This window comes from Zingiber officinale, chromosome 4B (assembly GCF_018446385.1).
Source record: "Zingiber officinale cultivar Zhangliang chromosome 4B, Zo_v1.1, whole genome shotgun sequence".
Classification (NCBI taxonomy): domain Eukaryota; kingdom Viridiplantae; phylum Streptophyta; class Magnoliopsida; order Zingiberales; family Zingiberaceae; genus Zingiber; species Zingiber officinale.
In genome coordinates this window covers 112,778,166-112,791,903 of record NC_055993.1, presented here as the reverse complement: position 1 = coordinate 112,791,903, position 13,738 = coordinate 112,778,166, and the positions used below count along the sequence as shown (strand labels likewise).

Here is a 13,738-nt window from a genome sequence, read left to right as displayed (position 1 = left end):
GCCCAGCGTCCGTTAATTCAGCGTTCGGATATGATCAATTTGGCGCCGTCTGTGGGAACGCTCCTGCATCCGATCGGAAGCAATGGACGAAGCTGGACGACCGTATACAGTGACGCTCTCCACGGAGGAACTCGACGCTCTGATTGAGTTGAGGGCCGCTAAGCTCGTGGAACAAAAACAGAAGACGCAAGCCGAGCGGCTTGAGCAGCAAGCGACATCAGTATCAGGGGGCCGAGCGGAAGCACCTCAGGCCACGGTTCCGTTTCACCGAGCCCTATTCCGCACACCTCCATAAGCAGCAGCAGTTAATCGTGATCGAGGATCTTCATTGGACGAAGTGCCAATACGAGACAATAGAAAAGGCAAAGCCCCCCGAGCGGACGCTTCTCCCGAGCGAATCAACCGTCAGTTTTCGGAGGCCATCTTGCGGGACCCTCTGCCGAAGCACTATGTGCCCCCGGCAATCGGTGAATACAATGGAACCACCGACTCGGACGATCATTTGGGTAAGTTCGATAACACGGCTACCCTTCATCAATACACAGATGGAGTGAAGTGTCGAGTTTTTCTTACCACCCTCTCGGGATCGGCTCAACGGTGGTTTCGGAGGCTTCCGGACGGATCCATCACAAGTTTTAAAGACTTCCGAACGACCTTCCTCCACCATTTTGCCAGTAGTCGGCGCTACCAGAAGACTAACGTGAGCTTATTCGCCATCAAGCAAGAGCCCAGAGAGTCGCTCAGAGCTTATATCCAGCGATTCAACCAGGTGGCCATGGATATCCCAACGGCCACCTCCGAGACGATGATGAACGCATTTACGCAAGGCCTCGTGGACGAGGATTTCTTCCGCTCGCTCATTCGGAAGCCGCCCCGAGACTATGATCATATGCTACACCGGGCTAATGAATATATCAATGTGGAGGAAGCCCAGGCAGCCCGGAGGAAGGAAGCGCTGACTGAGTGTCCACCACCTTCCGAGCGGAAGCCGCACACTGCTCATCACCCGCCCAGAGGACCTAGGGCTGAAGCAATCCGCTCCCCCCATGCTAGGTCCCAGGTGCAAGAGGTAGTTGCCGAACGACACAAGCAAAAGAAGAGATGGACCCCAATGTTCTGCTCATTCCACCGGACGGACACCCCGTTCCCCGGAGTGGTGGCCGTCGATCGCCATCATCCGACAGGCAACAAAGACCTCGTGAAGCCGAGCGGACGAAACTCGACAAGCGACAAAGACAGACTCCCGAGCGGCGTCATACTCCAAGGCGTGAAGACAATCCCCGGAGGTCTAGGGAGCTGCCAAGGTCATCCGCTCGGGAAGAAGAAAATAGAAGCAACACTTCCCGAGGCGAAATGAACATTATTGCTGGGGGGCCGACCGGGGGCGATTCCAACCGAGCAAGGAAAGCGAGCGTAAGACAGCTCCATATCCATGCGGTCGACTGCAGTCAGGAACGGGCGAGCGGACCCGAAATCAGCTTCGGGCCCAAGGACTTGGAGGGAGTCGAAGTGTCGCATGACGATGCTCTCCTCATCAAAGCGGTAATAGCCAACTACACTATTCACCACGTTTTCATTGATACAGGAAGTTCGGTCAATATCATATTCAAAAAGGCCTTCGACCAACTACAAATTGATCGAGCCGAGCTGCTGCCCATGACAACCCCCCTCTATGGGTTTACGGGCAACGAAGTTCTACCGGTCGGACAGATCCGGCTGGCGATTTCGCTTGGAGAGGAGCCGCTCAGAAGGACGCGGACAGCAAATTTCGTCATGGTCGACTCTCCTTCAGCATACAACGTCATTTTGGGGCGACGGGCGCTCAGCGAGTTCCGAGCGGCCGTCTCCACCTTCCACCAGAAAATCAAGTTCCCGGTCGAAGACAAAGTGGGAGAAGTGCGAGGAGATCAACTGGCGGCTTGGCGATGCTACGTCGAGATGGTACGAGCTGAAGCTAATGCCACCCGGAAGGTGCCACGGATCGAGGTGAACGCTATAACAGAAAAACCTCCCTCATTTGTTTATGAAGAAAAAGAGGAAGTGCAGATTCACCCGACCCGATCGGAAGCCACCACGTTCATTGCGGCCGATCTGGAGGCAAGCCAGAAAGAGGAAGTGATCAAATGCCTCCAGAGAAACTGTGATGTCTTCGTCTGGTCGACGCATGAGCTGTCTGGAATTTCACCGAGCATAGCGCAGCACGAGCTACATGTCCGACCGGACGCTCGGCCGGTGAAGCAGAGAAAAAGGGATTTCAGCGCTGAACAGAATGCCATCATCCGAGCGGAGGTTGAGAAGCTCCTGGAGGCCGACCATATACGCGAGGTTCAGTTCCCGAGCTGGTTGGCGAACGTAGTATTAGTCTCCAAGCCGGGCAACAAGTGGAGAGTGTGCATAGATTTTCGGGATCTCAACAAAGCTTGCCCGAAGGATTTTTATCCCCTACCCCGGATCGATCAACTGGTGGACTCCACGGCCGACTGCGAGTTGATATGCATGCTCGACGCTTATCAAGGCTATCATCAAGTGCCACTCGCCCTAGAAGATCAAGAGAAAGTTAGCTTCGTTACAGCCGACGGTACTTACTACTACAATGTGATGTCGTTCGAACTAAAGAACACTGGAGCAACTTACCAGCGCCTGATGAACAAAGTGTTCAAGAAGCAGATCGGACGCAATTTGGAAGTATACGTGGACGATATTCTCATCAAATCCGTCCGATCGGCAGATCTCTTCGAAGACATGGAGGAAACTTTCCGAACGCTACGGAAATATGGAGTTAAGCTAAACCCTCAGAAGTGCCTGTTCGGAGCCAAAGGCGGGCGTTTCTTGGGATACATAGTGACCGAGCGGGGCATCGAGGCAAATCCCAGCAAAGTGAAAGCGTTACAAGATATGCCGCCCCCAAGAAATCTGAGGGAAGTGCAGCGCTTGACCGGTCGGATAACTGCTTTGTCCAGATTCATCTCCAAGACCGCGGACCGGAGCCTACCTTTTTTCAAAATATTACGCAAAGCCATTAAGTTTCACTGGGACGCAGAATGCGATCGGGCGTTCGAAGAACTGAAGGCATATCTGAATTCTCTGCCTGTGCTAGCCAAGCCACCCGTAGGTGAGCCGCTTTGTATCTATTTATCTTCAAATGAGCAAGTAGTCGGCTCGGCACTAGTGAGGGCGAGCGGAGAAGAGCCTGTATATTTTCTGGGCCATGTTTTAAAAAATGCTGAATCTTGCTACACCGGGCTCGTGAAGCTGGCTTTTGCTTTGGTCCTCGCCGCTCGGCGCCTCCGTCCCTATTTCTTGGCTCATACTATCATCGTCCGGACGAATAACCCATTGGAAAGAGTGCTGTTGAATCCAGAAGCGTCCGGGCGGCTGATCAAATGGACAACGGAGTTGAGCGAATTCGACATTCAATACCAGCCCCGATCGGCGATAAAAGCTCAGTCCTTGGCAGATTTTATCACCGAAGTGCAATGGCCAGAGCCCGAAGCCATGTGGAAGATATTTGTGGACGGATCATCCACCCGGCTCAGTAGCGGGATTGGCGTGCTATTGCTCTCCCCACAAGAAGAAAAGATGCATTTATCCGTCCGGCTGGATTATAGAGCTACAAACATTGAAGCGGAGTATGAAGCCCTCATAGCCGGCTTGCAGGCAGCTCGGCATGTTGGGGTCGGTCGGGTAACGCTCCATTCAGATTCGCAGTTGGCCGCTCAGCAGCTCTCTGGTACTTTTGAGATTAACAACGCTCGGCTCAAACTCTACGCGGAAGCCTTCGAAAAGCTCAAGGCCAATTTCAGAGAGGTCGTTATCCAGAAGATACCCCGAGCGGAAAACCAGGCTGCGGATGAGTTAGCCAAACTCGCAAGTTCAATAACGTCGGTCGTCATCCAGCAGCCAATTGAGCAAGTATCTTTGGTGGCGCACGTTGACCGGATGGAGGGCCTCGAGTTTCCGAGCAACTGGAGAGCGGCCATCATGGAGTTTCTTCGATCGGGGACAACACCATCCGATCGGGATGAAGCCCAGCTGCTGAGGAGGAGAGCCGGTCGGTTCACACTCATTGGAGACCAACTCTACAAGAAGGCTTTCTCCCGCCCGCTTTTGAAATGTGTGAGCTCGGAAGACGCAGCGTACATCCTCCAAGAAGTGCATCAAGGATCGTGCGGAGGACATCCGGGCGGACGATCACTGGCTAAGAAGATCCTGCTGGCCGGATACTTTTGGCCCACCCTGCAAGCAGACGCCGCTCGGACCGTCGCGACGTGCCTTTCTTGCCAAAAGTACCATAACTTCTCCCACCGACCGGCGGAGGAAATGAAAGCAGCCACCGTGCCCTGTCCGTTCGACCAATGGGGAATGGATATTGTGGGTCCGTTTCCTATGACGACCGGACAGCGGAAATTTCTACTAGTGGCGGTCGATTACTTTTCCAAATGGGTGGAGGCCGAGCCACTAGCCAGAATCACCGAGCAGATGGTCAAGAAGTTTATCTGGCAACACATCATCTGCCGATTTGGCATCCCTCGTCGACTTGTTTCCGATAACGGGCGGCAGTTCGCGGGAAAGTTGCTCGAAGATTGGTGCAAAAGCTATGGCATCGAGCAACACTTCACGTCCGTGGCGTACCCCCAAAGCAATGGTCAAGCCGAAGTAGCCAATCGGGAAATTCTTCACATTCTGCGCGCTCGACTCGACCATTTAGGAGGAAGTTGGGTGGATGAAGTGTCAGGCGTCCTATGGGCCATCCGAACGACCCCGAAGGAGGGAACGGGCGTCACACCATTTCACTTGGTGTATGGTGGCGAAGCAGTGATCCCGGTTGAAGTTGGGATCGAGTCCGTCCGGGTTCAGAATTATGACGATGATAACGTCGAGCGTAGGAACATGGAGCTTGATTTGGTCGACGAGGAGCGCGCCAAGGCGTACCGGCAAAGAATGAAGCAGAATTATAATCGCCGCGTAATCCCTAGAGCATTCCAAGTTCGCGATCTTGTCTGGAAGAAAGTAAAGCCGGTCGGCGACGTCGGCAAACTAGAGGCTCCTTGGGAGGGCCCCTTCAAAGTCATTGAAAAACTCCGCTCGGGTGCTTACTACTTGGAGGATGAAGACGGACGGCGGCTAGATCGACCATGGAGCGCGAATCATCTCCAGCCGTACCAGGCTGGGTGAGAGGTGCGCTGATGTAATTTTATATATGTTTTGGTCGCCTATGTCCTTGTAATGCAGGAAGCAGAAATGATAAAAAGGATGGAAAATAGACTCGCCGAACGGCTGTGTTAAAATTAGCCTTGAAAACCGTCGAGCTCCGACGTTAAATATCGAGAGACGAGCCGGCGTCTATAAACCCTCCGAGGGGAAGACCGTCGAGCTCCGACGTTAAATATCAAGAGACGAGCCGGCGTCTATAAACCCTCCGAACAGAAGACCGTCGAGCTCCGACGTTAAAAATCGAGAGACGAGCCGGCGTCTATAAACCCTCCGAGCTGAAGACCGTCGAGCTCCGACGTTAAATATCGAGAGACGAGCCGGCGTCTATAAACCCTCCGAGCAGAAGACCGTCGAGCTCCGACGTTAAATATCGAGAGACGAGCCGGCGTCTATAAACTCTCCTAGCGGAAGACCGTCGAGCTCCGACGTTAAATATCGAGAGACGAGCCGACGTCTATAAACCCTCCGAGCGGAAGACCGTCGAGCTCCGACGTTAAATATCGAGAGACGAGCCGGCGTCTATAAACCCTCCGAGCGGAATAACTCTATATAAGAAGACTCGTAGTCGCTGTCAACATCGCTTGACCACCTATGCGTTCCGCTCGGCCCAGTACCCAAAGGTACTTCATCAATATTCAGTGAATAACCTCTTCTGTTGAAGCAGGACATATTCGTCCGAGCGGAAATGTATCGCAAAATACTTCGTAAAAATACTTGTCAAGCATGGGAGGTGTGATAGGAGGCGAGCGGACAACACACACATTGACCAGCAAAATGACAAAGCAAACGAAAGGAAAGCGTTGCATTAAAAATAAAACTTTAGGCCGTGCGGCCTAATTACAAAAAGGATCATTTTCTGGCCGAGCGGCCGAATTACATATAAAATGTCTACTCAATATAATCGTAAAGATCCTTGGGGATGTTGTCCAGGAGCGCCACTTGATCTCCGGCCGGGATAGTAGTGGAATCCGGAAGAAGACCCTTAGACTTCAAATACGCGGTGGTGGCGGGCATAGCAAGGTCGAAGGCCGTGTACATACGTTCGCAAACTTTTTCCGAAAATTCGGGCGAGCGGATGTAATTCTGTCTCAGGGCGACGACCCGGCTTGGCTCGGCCTCTTGGTATTCTTTGAAGGCCAATTGGGACGCGGCGAGGGACTCCTGCAGAGCTTTCAGCTCGTCTACATGCTTGAGCGCGTCAGCCGAGCGGCCTGTTTTCTCGCCATCGAGCTGGTCCATTAGCTCCTTTACTTTCTGCTCTAGGCCCCGAGCCTCCACATTCTTTTTCTCCAGGTCGGAGATAGTCGTGTTCTTCCGCTCGGTCGCCAAGCTTATCTTGTGATCCAGAGATTTTTTTCACTCGATCGAGCTCGGCCAGATGGTGAGCCTAGTCGGCTGTCTTCTTCTGATCGGCCGCTAGCAAATCCTGAGCCTTCTTAAGCTCCTTTTGCAGCTCAGAGTATGATGGGCCTCGAGAGCCGGACGGTCCGACTGCCGCCTTCAGTTTGGCTAGTTCTTCATCCACCATGGCCAGGCGGTTGGAGACAGCAATCTCCTCCACCCATCTCTGACAAAAGAAATTAAAAGTTGTAAGTGGTCGATCGGAAGGAAGGCATACAAAACTTCGGAGAAAATAAACTTAACCCCGTGGCCTCCTGCATATGGCTATTGGCCAAATTTCGGAGGGGGATCAGCGCGACGCGCGCCCGAGCGTCGGCCCACATCTCAGCTAGGGGCCCATTTAAGGTGATGGTATGCTCGGGCGCGGTTGGTCGGTCGGCCTCTGGCAGCAGCTCTTCAGTCGGGAGATGCAGAGTGACCCGTACAGTGCGGTCATGACCGGGGGTCGTCTGACCGGTGGTCGGGAGAGGATCAGAGGCAGGCGCCGAAAACTGAGATCGAATGGTTGAACGCTGGACTGGTTGAGTAGCAGGCGGAAGGGTGCTGACCGGAATAGCCTCAATAGGGGCTACCGGCTCGTCCCATTCAGAGGGAGTCCGGTCGGACGAAATAGCTTCGACCTCTGGAGCCTTGCTGCGAGCACTTGTAGTGGCTCGAGCGGAAGGTTAAACCGCAGACGTAGCTGATCGGAGGGGAGTCTCCACTCGGCGCCTTTTTTGTTGGAGAGGTCGCTCTTCTTCCGGAGCGGAGCCCTCATCCCGAGCGGAAGGCTCTTGGCTGATAGTTGCTCCAGCCGTTGGCTCTTGGAGAGAGGCCGGAGCGGCCGACTCCCCAGCATGTGTCCCGCTCTCTTCTTCGTTTGAGTCGACTGGCTGGATGCCGAGCGTCTCCATTTCTTTGGCTGCCGCGGCTTCGAGCGCCGCCGCCTTTCTCTTCAGAATACCAGTCATCACCGACTCCATGATAATATTCGCTGCAAAGGAAAAAAGGACAAAAATCAATTAGCAAGCAAGGTAAAGGTACAAAGTGAAAATCTTACCGAAGCCGCTCAGGAGAGGTGTTCTGATCGGACTCAGCCCGAATATATACATAACACCTTCTAGAAGAAATTTGTTGATATCGAACCGTAGCCCTGCGAGCATGCTGGCGGCGTGGAGATAATCCGGCCGGATCTTGAACCTTTTGAGCTCTGGAGAGAGAGGAAGGCCGACCTGCCATTGGGTTCGGAAGGTAGGCCGTTTGGGAAGGCGAATGTAGAAGTAGAATTCCTTCCAATGCTTATTGGAGGAAGACAGTTTATTGAAGAAGACCAAGCCGGACCGAGCTTGGAACATATAGGTGCCCGACTCAGATTGTTTAGGGTAATAGAAGTAGTAGAAGACCTCCGGCCGGAGGGGAATGTTATGGATTTTGAAGAGAACGACTACACCGCATAAAAGGCGGAAAGTATTGGGGACTAGGCTTCCGAGCGGAATACCGAAAAAGTCACAAACTTCTACAAAGAAGGGATGAATGGGGAGTCGCAGACCGGCTGTGAACTGGTCACGGAAAACACAAAACGCTCCGCGCGGCGGTTTGTGTGGCCGAGCGTAGTCTGTTGGTATGATGATTTCAAGGTTGGAAGGGATTCCAAAAGTATTAATTAGAATGTCGGCGTCACGCCGATCGAATCGCGACTCCATGGTAGTGTACCATGGGCCGAGGGTTTCGTCTTGGGATTGAGAAGATTGGGCCATTGTCCGAGCGGATGAAAACAAAAGAGACGATAAAAAAGGACGGCAACGAAACAGTACCCCGAGGACTAGAACTTGGGAAAGAAATGCAAAGAAAACACCGGAAACAAATAAGGAGAGAAATAGAACCTTACAACGACGAGGAGGATCGAAAAAGGAGCACCGGGGATCGCCGAAACCAGAGGAGCAAGATCGCCGGAAAGCTGGAACGCGAGAAGCTGGAGGGCACGCAAGAGCAAGGGTGCGGCGAAGGAAGAAAACGGAGATTTTATAGGGGGGAGGCCGAGCGGCCTCCATCGTTGGATCCAGGTCACGGGAATCAAAGCGCGCGCGCCGTCCATTTCGAACCGCCTCGATCCCATCAGAGTACCACGTCATCGCCGTACGATTAAGACAGCTCTGCCACGTGGCAGCCAGCCGCTAGAACGCATTTAATGGGCGCGTGCTCGACCTTAATGACCGAGATTGGCGAAAACTTCGAAGAGGCACCGAGTAAGACGACCGTTGACTGGCGTTTTAGCTGCCCCCTGTGTTTCCGATCGGACTGTGGTTGCAGTAGGCCACTCGGTTAAACTAATGGTCAAGTCAGTCGGACTAATCGCCTTCTTCGACTAGACTTGAAGGGGAGGCAAGTGATCTGGCGATAAGAATAGTGGACCCCCTTTTCGGGGAGTCAACGCCACGTGGAAGTCTGAGGACCAGGTGGTCGATCGGATAAGAATGGACCGACCTGACGACCGAGAAAAGGTGGGATGGATCGGCCGACCGGAGAAGGGGGCTGACCACCCGGCCGGCCGACCGGTGTCTAACTGATGGCAAAAGGCGCCCCGGCGGGAGTCGGGGTTTCGGCGCTCGTTGAACAGGATCGAAGGGTCGAGCAGATGGCACACTCGGTCGAAGACATAAGGTAGCATACTGCTAACAGTCTCCACAGAGCACCTTACCGAGAATCTCCCAAGTAGACCACTATATATGACCGGCCGGACGTAAGGCGCGTGCTGGCCGGCCGGACGTAAGGCGCGTGCTGGCCGACCGGACGCCCGACAGGGAATAAGGAGAAAAGGACAAGGGACATCTTCTGACAGTAGGCATGCTCTATAATCCGGCCATACTCCAAATCTTACGACAAGGGGTTCCGCTGTCCCATTAGACTGTAGCAGTATGGTGTCAGGTAAGCTTGCTGACAAGCCCTTACTAAGGTATGGGCTGGGGACACGTATCCGTCTCGGTATGCGTGTATGGGCTCCTTCCCAGCTCTATATAAGGAGCCTCGCACTTCACCGGAGGTACGCCTTCTTGGATATTCGGAGCTATTTCTCTGCTGTCTACTTGCCTGACTTGAGCATCGGAGGGTCGTCGTCGGAAACCACTTCCCGGCCCGACTTCCCTGCAGGTTCGCCGGAGGTTCGTACGACCGGTCGGGGATCTACGCCAGCAGTTGGGAGAGCGCCACGTGCCCAGCGTCCGTTGATTCAGCGTTCGGACAATATCATATACTAAACGGTCTTCCATATAGGGAGAGTTATCTGTTACCATCGTGACTTAAATCCTTGCTCATTAATACAAGTCTATCTCTTGGATATTAATTTAGTTACGCCATGAGGTAATCACGGGGTTTTAACTTATAATCGAACATCAAGTTGGATAGGAGGTGAGAGGAATTTTTCTTCAAGGGTATGCATCCATCGAGAATTGTTTCCTTATTTTATTATAATAAATTTATCATCCTCTAATTAACTGGGCATTAGACGAATACCGCTCATGGAACACATGCAAATGAGAATGGAGGTAAAGAAGCACTTAATTTTTTGGAGTTAATTACCTTCAAATCAATTGATCTGAATTAATTTGGTCTCACAAATTTTTTTATCGATTATCAAAATAAATATAGAAATATGAATAGGTCGTCATCCTGTAACTAATGCTTTTGAATTGTCATTCTATAAAAGAAAATTAATCTCACGGTAGAACATAGTTAAGAATTGATTCTACATATATGATGAACAGTGAAAGCGCTTTAAAAAAATATGACCTTGGCTTAAATATGGACACATGGTTGATGCTAGCAGGCACAGTAGACTGCCAAACAACATGACCTCCACCCCTCAACAATGTTTTAAAATGCTTTTCTAAAAAAATAATGAGTATGCGAGTGTTTTTTAAGAATATCTTAACAAAAATAATGTTACGTAAAAGGAAAAAAAATGTGCATTTGAAAGGGAAGAATATTTATCATCTAACTAGCATTAAACAATTGTCAAGCAACATAACCTCAACACCTCAACGATGTTAAAATGCTTCTGTAAAAAAAAACTAATGAATATGCATTATTCTTTTTTTAACTAAGAATATTTCACCAAAATGATATTATGGAAAAGAAGAAATGTACACTTTAAAAGGTGACTCGTTTTATGTTAAATGAAATTTTATCATCTAATTATTTACTAGCTGAGGCTATTGGTATGTTATGTTCAAAAATATGATATTTACATTCATTTTTAGTAAAAATCCTAATAAATTTTGGTATAGATAAAACACTTTCAATCAAGCGCTTTAAAAGTATTTTTTTATTAATTTTTAATTGTGAGATATATATTTTAATATCAAAGATTATCTTGAATTTTTTGTTTTTCCTAAAGTCCATAAAGATATTTTGGTTAGATACTCCGATGAGTAGAGATGAAGTGGAAAAAAAGAATAATTAGCTTCTATAATCGTCTTAAATCCTAAATGAACCAAGGCCATACCTTGCAAGTCCAATTTTCAAATCACAAAGCATTATTTCATATGTAGATTTCAAAAATCATATGAATTACACATCTACAACGTTTTCTAAAAGGGAAAATTTACCTGCACTCCCCAATTATAATTTCAATTTTACATATACTTCTCATATCCTAAAAATTTTATTTTCACTCAATCAAATATAATCAACACCAATTTAACTAATTACCCCTTATATTTTTTAGATAAAAAAAATTCAAAATGAGTATAATTCATCTTAAATTCAGCGCATTAAACTAAAATCTAGTATATTTTCTATCAAATTGAGCTTGATTTTTTTCCCACCTCAATTGAATAGAAAATATACTAAATTCTATTTAAATGATACTAAATTTGATGAAAAATATGTTAGGTTCTCTTTAACTGATGTTCAATTGGATGAAAAATATATTATATTTTCTTTATATGGTGTTGAATTTATGAAAAATTATATTAAGTGGAAAAAAAAATCATGCTCAATTTGATAGAAAATATACTCGATTCTAATTTAAAGTGTTGAATTTAACAAGAATTATAATCAATTTTAGACTTTTTTTTTTATCTAAACAATATGAAGGACAATTTTGATAGAAAATATATTCGAGTTTAGTTTAAAGTGCTAAATTTAAGAGAAATTATACTCACATTTTTTACTTTTTGTATTTTTACATATTTTAACTTTTTGTATTTATTTTTAAACTTTTTGTATTTTAAAAATATGAGGAGCAATTTGATAACGATGTTTACATGAGGGAGCAAAATTTTATATGCAGAGAGTGGAAATAAAATTTTTTAGACACAGATACTACATGGAAAATTAAAGTCGTGATTGAGAAATTTTCAACAATTAACCGTTTCTATCTAAAACTCTCTTTTTTCTTTTAAGAATTTGAGATGTTAAATGGCTAGATAGTAGAAACCATACTCCTAGGCGAAGATATCAATTATTACTATGAAAGCTCATCAGATTAGGCTAGCTCACACAATTAGATAGTTTTTCTTTTCTTCTTCTCTCTCTTTCGGTGCGATTGGTCCACCAAAAGCTGTTAACACTTAGCTTTTGTTTAGACGTAAGTCAGATGTCTTAAAGAAGAGTGACAATGGAGAAAGCAACTTGAGATCCAACTCGAAGGGGAATTGGTAAAGCAACCAAACTACTCTATTCAGATAGAACACATGCATGCAGCAGTTCCCTTACATACTTTGACTCGGGACTATGACAAGCACAAGGCTGGCTAGCTATTTATGATGCAGAAACGAATAAAGAATACATACAAACATACTCATGTTTCCTCGAGTTCAGGGGATGGAGCATTCCGGCAGCAGGCCCTGAGGGAAGCGCTTGGCGTCGTGGCAGTAGTGGTAGATCATGAAATTCCTCTGTACCCACTGCATCCGCCCCTGGCTCGTCAGGTCCAGCTCCTGGTTCCACCACCCGCCCTTGCTCTTGCTCGCCTCGCACGGCCGGCCGCCGCCGCACGCCTCGGCTCTGAAACCCCTGTACGCCGCCACGAACGGCGCCTTGCTCCAGTCCGTCTTCACCAGCCCGCCGCGGGTGGCCCAGTCGTCGGCGTTCCACAGGCTCGAGTAGACCCGCATCGGCTGACTGCGCGGGAACGCGACGCCACGCGACTCCAGGTTCTTGAAGTCCCTGATCGGCGTCCCGTCCACCGTAAAACTGACCGCATCGAAAGCTAGCGTTTTAGTTTCTAGGAATGAATGAATGAATGAATTGCGAAAGGGGGGAATTGACTACATGACGTGTTTCGGGTTCCAGATGATGGAGTAGGTGTGGAAATCCTTGGTGGGATCGAACCAGAGGCGGAACTGCATCTCCCTGTCGCCCTTCCCCTGCGTGTACACGTTCGTGTGCAGAGTGTAGGGCTCGCCGCTGAGGTTTCCGAGGAACTCGAAGTCGATCTCGTCGTGAGTCGCTCCCATCGACGACAACTGAAAAATCAAATCAAATCAAACCAAACCAAACCAAAACAACAAGATGATCTACAACTAAATTAATTTAACAAGCGGAATGGAGGTTAATTATATATAAATATATTACGTAGTAGGCAGTGACAGTGCCGGCGGAGTTGCCGGGAACGAGCTTGATCTGCATGTCGATCTTGCCGAAGAGGTACTCGTGCTTGGACTGGAAGCCGGAACCGGAGGTGCGGTCGAGGGCGAGGGTAAGGAGCTGGCCGTTTTCCAGAATCTTAGCGCGGCTGTCGCCCCAGGTGACATCGAAGTCCTCCAAGAAGCTACCGCCGGCGGCCATCGTCGCCATTAGAAACACCGCCACCATTGCCACTCTCACTGCAGCAGCAGCAGCAGCAGCAGAAGAGGAAGACATGGCTCAATAATCAACTGAGGATTGATTAAGAAGCAGAGGAAGAATGTGAGTGGTGAGGATTGAGGAGGCGAGAGTAGGTACTTATAGCAGATGAGAGATTGCAGGCGATGAGAAGGAGGAGGAGGAGGAATTAAAAATAAAATAATTTCCCTTTTTATATTATAGCTTCTGATATCCATTACAGCAACTATTTCGTTGCTAATTTATTTTGACGATCAATTATAAAAAAAATAACAACTTATATTAAGTATAAAATATCTCATGAGATATTTTTTTTTAT

The 13,738-nt window shown here is 48.7% G+C and overlaps 1 protein-coding gene across 1 annotated transcript; it reads right to left on the bottom strand.

Moving 5' to 3' along the window:
- Positions 1 to 12,248: 12,248 nt before the first annotated feature.
- On the bottom strand, positions 12,249 to 13,538 carry LOC121976078 (probable xyloglucan endotransglucosylase/hydrolase protein 23). Its single transcript, XM_042528078.1, has 3 exons — positions 13,171 to 13,538; positions 12,868 to 13,061; positions 12,249 to 12,789 (listed from the first exon to the last, which is right to left on the bottom strand). The coding sequence occupies exons 1-3, from the start codon at positions 13,456 to 13,458 to the stop codon at positions 12,411 to 12,413; spliced, it is 861 nt and encodes a 286-aa protein (XP_042384012.1). The 5' UTR covers positions 13,459 to 13,538; the 3' UTR covers positions 12,249 to 12,410.
- Between the last annotated feature and the right edge of the window lie 200 nt (positions 13,539 to 13,738).

Excerpts from the sequence above, each read along its gene's own strand:
- LOC121976078 (XM_042528078.1), bottom strand. The coding sequence starts at position 13,458 with ATGTCTTCCTCTTCTGCTGCTGCTGCTGCTGCTGCAGTGAGAGTGGCA. Across the intron at positions 13,062-13,170 it reads GCACTGTCACTGCCTACTAC|TTGTCGTCGATGGGAGCGAC; the intron begins GTAATATATTTA and ends TTGATTTTTCAG. Across the intron at positions 12,790-12,867 it reads TGGAACCCGAAACACGTCAT|TTTTACGGTGGACGGGACGC; the intron begins GTAGTCAATTCC and ends CGATGCGGTCAG.